Source organism: Dipodomys ordii, unplaced genomic scaffold (genome assembly GCF_000151885.1).
Source record: "Dipodomys ordii isolate 6190 unplaced genomic scaffold, Dord_2.0 Scaffold184, whole genome shotgun sequence".
In the NCBI taxonomy this organism is placed as follows: Eukaryota; Metazoa; Chordata; class Mammalia; order Rodentia; family Heteromyidae; genus Dipodomys; species Dipodomys ordii.
The window spans coordinates 350,937-357,423 of record NW_012267400.1 but is presented as its reverse complement, the minus strand read 5'-3'; the positions used below and the strand labels follow the sequence as shown (position 1 = coordinate 357,423).

Here is a 6,487-nt window from a genome sequence, read left to right as displayed (position 1 = left end):
TCACGGTCTTTCCTGCCCGGGCTGGCTTTGAACCGCGATCCTCAGATCTCAGCCTCCTGAGTAGCTAGGATGACAGGCGTGAGCCACCAGCGCCCGGCTCCAGTGTCTTTATTTTTGCCCTTCTGAAAAGCCCTAAATAGACAAAGCTCACTATACAGCCCAAGGTGACCTTGAATTCAAGATTCTCTGGCCTCAGCCTCTCAAGTGCTGGGATTACAGGCTTGTGTCACTGCACTCAGTCTCACAAGAGGCCCTATTCACCTTTCCAAAAGCTGTTTTCTGTGACCCCTGAGCATTTGCACATGCTGTCCTCTTGTACCTGACAAACTCATGCTCACCCTTTGCTTGGCTTCAATGCCATCTCCTGCAGGAAGCCTGCCTGGAGGCCCGCTCAATGACATGCCTATTCACCAGAGTCTGTATCTTCTGAACACCACACAATGAACAGATGTGTGAAACCAGAGACATAGATAGAGAATGGAGAAGATGGAGAAGAAGGCTTTCTTCTTCTTCTTCTTCTTCCTCTTCTTCTTCTTCTTCTCCTTCTTTTTGTCCATGTGGGTCTTGAACTCTGGGCCTGGGAGCTGTCCCTGAGCTCTTCAGTTCAAGACAAGAACTCTACCACTTGAGCCACAGCGCCACTTCTGGTTTTCTGGTGGTTCATTGGAGATAAGAGTCTCATGGCCTTTCCTGCCCAGGCTGGCTTTGAACCCCCATCCTCAGACCTCAGTCTCCTGATTAGCTAGGATTACAGGCATGAGCCACCGGCACCCGGCTTTCCTTTTCTTTTTTTGAACTTGGGGGCTCACACTTGCTAGGTAAGCACTCGACAACTTGAGCCACACTCTAGCTCTTTTTGCTTTAGTTATCTTTCCAATAAGAGCTTCCTGCCCAGGCTTTCCTGTACCTAGATCTTCCTCCCCCTCCCCCAACCTCCTGAGCAGCTGGGATTACACGTGTGAACTATCACACCTGACGTGACAGAGAAGTTTTGAGTGACTCAAGGGGTTAGCAAATGGTTTCTAGGTAAACCTATGAATGACCTGAACAACCTAATACCATTCTCTTTAAGAGAGTTTAAGGCCCGGTGCCCATGGCTACATCTGTGATCCTAGCTACTCAGAAGGATGAGGTCTGAGGATCATGGTTCAAAGCCAGCCCCGGCAGGAAAGTCCAGGAGATTCTTTTTTTTTTTTTTTGGGTCCGGTCGTGGGGCCTGAACTCTGGGCCTGGGCGCTGTCCCTCAGCTCTTCAGCTCAAGGCTAGCGCTCTACCACTTGAGCCACAGCGCCACTTCCGGCTTTTTTCTTTTTGCTTATGTGGTGCTGAGGAATCGAACCCAGGGCCTCAGGCATGCAAGGCAAGCGCTCTACCACTGAGCCACCTTCCCAGCCCCGTCCAGGAGATTCTTATCTCCAATGAACCCCCAGAAAACCGGAAGTGGTGCTGTGGCTCAAAGTGGTAGAGCACTGGCCTTAAGCAAAAAAGCAGGGGCAGCGCCCAGCTCTGAGTTCAAGTCCCACAACTGATGTGGGGAGGAAGCTTAGGTTGAGTAGAACTTGTAAGATGGGTTAAAGGCAGCAATCGGGCCTTGGGGGAGGAGAAGGGGATCCTAGGACTATGATAGAGGAACGCTCCGGTCACGAAGTCTAGCCTGAGTGGCCTAGATGTGGGCCTTCAGGCTGCAGCCTGAGAGCCCCCATCCCACCCAGCATCCCCTGCCCCGCCACACTCACCGAGACCGTGGAGCTGGGCGTATTGGTGCCATAGCCGGAGGAGGGGAGGGAGGCCAGTGACCAGCGGCGACCGTCTGCCCTGGAAGCCAACCAAGACGCTCAGAGGCCGCCAGGCCCCGCCCCATTTCTCAGGGTGGGAGAGACACCACCAGCCACAGCCAGGCCAGGCAGGGAGTAATGGCCCTATGTCTGGGCTCTGAGATCCCCCAAGACCCTCCAAGTGGAGCAGGCACAGAGGGAATTTTCTAGCTAGTTCTCAGGGGGTTGGCAGGAAGTTTGGTCTCCTCTGCCCCAGTCCCATGATCCTCCTCTTGTCTGCTCTCCCTTCACACCAGTCTCCAGAAGGAACAACCAGCAGCACTGGAACAGTGGAGGGAGGTGCAGGGAGGGGCAAGAGAGTGTTTCCTTTGCATGTGCCCGCCAACATCCACACAGAGCTGGACACCAGTGCTCACGCCTGTAATCGTAGCTACTCAGGAGGCTGAGATCTGAGGATTGGGCATTTGAAGCCAGCCAAGCCAGGAAAGTCCGTGAGATTCTTTTTTTTTTTTTTTTGGTTGGTCGTGGGGCTTGAGTTCTGGGCCTGGGCGTTGTCCCTCAGCTCTTCAGCTCAAGGCAGCGCTCTACCACCTGAGCCACAGCGCCACTTCCTGCTTTTTCTGCTTATGTGGTGCTGAGGATCTGAACCCAGGGCCTCATGCATGCAAGGCAAGCGCTCTACCACTGAGCCACCTTCCCAGCCCCAAGTCTGTGAGATCCTTATCCCCAGCGAACCAGCAGGGAAAAAAAAGACAGAACTGGAGGTGTAGCTCAAGTGGTAGAGCACCAGCCTTAAGGGAAAAAGCTAAGGGGTAATGCCAGTTAATCCAATCTCAGCACTGGCACCACCAAAAGAAAAAGGAGGAGGAGAAAAGGAGGAGGAAGAGGAGGAGTAGGAGGAAGAAGAGGAAGAGGAGGAGGCGGTGCAGCAGCAACAGCATATAAGTAAATAAAATCCACACAACAAATCATCCCCAAGGACTCTGGAAGCCACTCTGGGGACCTCCGAGTGCCAAAGCTCTTAAAGGAAGACTTTCTGGGTCTTCACGGGGAAGAAGAACCCTTCCATCTTATGCTCACACATCGAGCTACTATTCAGAGTGTCTACTGTCAGCCCAGCCAATTACAGCTCCACCCACTCACGGTAGCATGACCAGTGTGGTCCGGGTCTCTCTCTCTCTCTCACACACACACACACACACACACACACACCGCCTGAAGCAATGGGCAGTCAATCACAGATGGGAAAGGAAATACACAGTGACGTCACACACACACACACACACGCTTCCAGAGACCCAGGACTCACACCGACGAGCGCGCGCACCACCCTGTAGCTCACTACATTCATGGGAATCCACACCCCAAGAGTTCTCTCTGTAACTGTCACACAGACTCCCACACAGACTCACAACCTCACACTCACCCACATCCGCAAGCTGACGCGCTCCCGGGGGGCCATGGCATGTGATCACACACACACATTCACGCCCATTGGACACATGCTGGTGACATGCTGTGGACACAGTTGTAGGCACATGGCCATCACTTAGTCACCATCTCTTACACATCCACGTGGCATACAAATGACCATGTGGACACACACACAGACCCCTACCCCCCCTTATATACACACATATATATGTATATATTGTGTGCATGTGTGCACTGGTCCTGGGGCTTGAACTCAGGGCCTGCACACTGTCCCTGAGCTCTACTGATTAAGGCTGGTGCTCTACTACTTGAGCCACAGCTCCACTTTCTGGCTTTTTGGTGATTCATTGGAGAGAAGAGTCTCATGGACTTTCCTGCCCAGGCTGGTTTCAAACTTTGATCTTAGTCTTTTTTTCTTTCTTTCTTTCCTTCTGTCAGTCGTGGGGCTTGAACTCTGGGCCTGGGCGCTGTCCCTGCACTCCTCAGCTCAAGGTGAGCACTCTACCTCTTGAGCCACAGCACCACTTCCAGTTTTCTAGTGGTTTATTGGAGATCAGAGGCTCACAGACTTTTCCCAGGCTGGCATTGAACCGCGATCCTCAGATCTCAGCCTCCTGAGTAGCTAGGATGACAGGCGGGAGCCACCAGCGCCCGGCTGGGATTATAGGAGGAACCATAGGTGCTCGGCTCAAAATCTCTTATTTTTCCACCTCCCACCTCTACCCAGATGAGCATGTCAGGTCAAATCCAGAGCCAGCCCTAGCTTTGTGTCACCCTCAAGTACCTGCAACAAATCAAGCGCACGTCCCCCCTCCCCAGCCCTGTCCCAGCCCGCTCTCCTCTGCCCCCACTGTCCTGTGTCCCCTCATCCCCTTCTTCAGTCTGTACAATGATCTCCACTCTGTCCTTCCTGCTCCGATTCCATGGCTTAAGACAGAGACCTGGTGTCATTCACCTCATACGTCTAGCTCCTAGCAGGCGTTTACACACCAGTTTTAGAACAAAAACGATAATAATAATAATAAAAGATATCTCCTCTAAACCCCAATGATTCCCAGAAAGCTTCTCCAAAAACCATCAGAGAAGAACCTCTTCTTCTCCCAATTTCACAAGGCATTCCTTGCCGCCCTCCTCCCCCCTCAAAAAAAAATTCAATTCAGAACACCTTAGAACGCATGGGAGGCAAACCTGACATTCCTCCTTTGGGGACCTTGAGAAATAGCCCCAGCCACCCTCCTCCTCTTCTGCGCATGCGCACCTCATCCCTCTGCCCGTCCTGTTGCTATGGAAACTCATGGCCAGGCCCGCGGGGCTGAGCAGTGAGAGACCCTGGACCTAAAGCGCATGCTCCTTCCCAGGGCTGCAAAGAAGGTCCCGCCCCCATCCCCATCCTGGGTCAGTGATTGGCTCTGCCTTTTTATAGGCCCCCACCCCTAAATCTGGACGTTCCATCCCCTTGGGATTTTCGGGCACTCCGCGAGCCCCACAGGGGGCCCCGCTAGGGGGCAATTAAGAGGTTGACAGATGGAGGCCCAGACGGTGGGTGGAGGGTCCAGACAGGGTTCTGGGGTCCCCTGGGGAGGGACTCACCTTCGGGATGAGGCAAATGAGAAGTGGGCAGGAGTATTGGGGGAGAAGTTTCTGGGACTGTCCAGGGGACTGCTACCTGTAATGGAAAGAAGGAGGGGGTGCTTTAGACCTGCGTCGGAGGTTCCCGAAGTAGGTTGTAGTCTAGTCCTTCCCTGAAAACAAAACAAAACAACGCCAACATAAAAAAAACCCGCCGGGCACGGTGGTTCACGCCTGTAGTCCTTGCTACTCAGGAGGTTGAGAGCTGAGACCTCGGTTCGAAGCCAGCTAGAGCGGGAAGTCCGTGAGACTCTTATCTCCAGTTACCTACTCAGAAAAAGCCGGACGTGGCGCTGTGGCTCAAGCGGTAGAGCGCTGCCTTGAGCTGAAGCGCTGAGGGGCAGCGCCCAGGCCCAGAGTTCAAGACCCACGACCGACCAAAACAAAACCAAAAACAAGCAAAAGCCCCACCCTCTGCATCCGGAGGCCACGCCCCTTTGGATGTGGCCCCGCCTCTCCAAATACGTTTAGCTCCAGAATTAGCCTAGTCCCCTCCTTGCCTTCCTGGGCGATGGGCCCGCCCTTCGATTGCGGCTCTTCCTCACTGCCCTACCCGATAACCAATCCAGCTTCTCCAAAGCTCTGTCCATCAACGAGGAATGGCCACGCCCACACGTGGAGGGCCCGCCCGCTTAGGACGTGCTCCAATCACAGTCCGCCCCCTCTAGCGCCCCCTTTCGACAGCAGAGCCACGCCCCCGGCGGTGGCCCCGCCTCCTAGAATCTGGGCCCCGCCCACCAGCTCCCGCCACCCCTCTCACCTAAGTGGCCAGGCAGCGGCGAGTGGGGCCGGGGCAGCGTGGGCGAGGTGCTGGTCAGGATGAGGCTTTTCCGGTTACTGGTGCGGCAGCTGCAGGGGAAGTGAAGGGGGGGGGCGACAGGCCACACAGCCAGGTGAGCTCCCCAGCCTGCCCAGCCCCCTCCAATCACAGCTCCTTGTCATCTGTCCCTGACGGTCCCTTGTAGGAACCCCAGGAAGGCTGCCTGGGCGAGGCAGCAGCGCGGCAGATAAATGTGTGCGGGGTGTGTGACACGGTCCCTGGTGGGGGAGTGACGCCGTTGTGGTCTTGTGTCCCCTGTGTGTCCCCTGGTATGTCGTCACCCGTGGAACCCCTTCAGTGCTGTGACGTCATCTGGGACCCTGGTGGATCCATTTGCCCACGACTGTGTGTGACGTAGCACTTGTCTACAGGTGTCTGGCACGCGGCCCTGTGTCCGTGTGCGGAGTCGTGCGCGTCCACGCGTGGCCTCAAGCCATCGGTGAGCTCCACGTCCAGTGCCCCGGGACGGGCCTGAGCACGCGACCACGAAGGGCGACCGTGGACGCTGCTGTCTGTCTCGGGGAGATGCCCGGGCTCGCCTGGTCCGGGGTCGGCGGGGCACAGCGGGGCACACCCCTGGGCAGCACGTCCCGCGTGGGGCAGCGGCCGGGGCGTGCCGGGGCCGAGTCCGCGTGCACCCCCGGTGTATCTGGGCCGGCGGGGCTGCCGTGAGCGTGCGGGAGTGACATCATGTCCTGTGTGTGGCCGCGTCCCGGGGGAGGGGGCTGGACTCTGGGTTTCAAGGCCCCCCCTTTTTGCTGCTACCTCCCGTCTCCAGCTCCAGGCGAGGGGCCCCTCCCGGCCCGCAGCCGGGCGCTCCGCCGCAGTG

At 56.2% G+C, this 6,487-nt stretch overlaps 1 protein-coding gene across 1 annotated transcript in view; it reads right to left on the bottom strand.

Moving 5' to 3' along the window:
• Mast1 (microtubule associated serine/threonine kinase 1) overlaps positions 1 to 6,347 on the bottom strand; it is a 25,403-nt gene extending 19,056 nt beyond the window's left edge. Inside the window, exons 1-4 of the mRNA XM_013034181.1 lie at positions 6,130 to 6,347; positions 5,599 to 5,687; positions 4,800 to 4,875; positions 1,737 to 1,815 (exon numbers count right to left, since the gene is read on the bottom strand). Coding sequence (XP_012889635.1) covers positions 1,737 to 1,815; positions 4,800 to 4,875; positions 5,599 to 5,687; positions 6,130 to 6,347 — 462 coding nt within the window. The remainder of the gene's footprint in view (positions 1 to 1,736; positions 1,816 to 4,799; positions 4,876 to 5,598; positions 5,688 to 6,129) is intronic.
• Between the last annotated feature and the right edge of the window lie 140 nt (positions 6,348 to 6,487).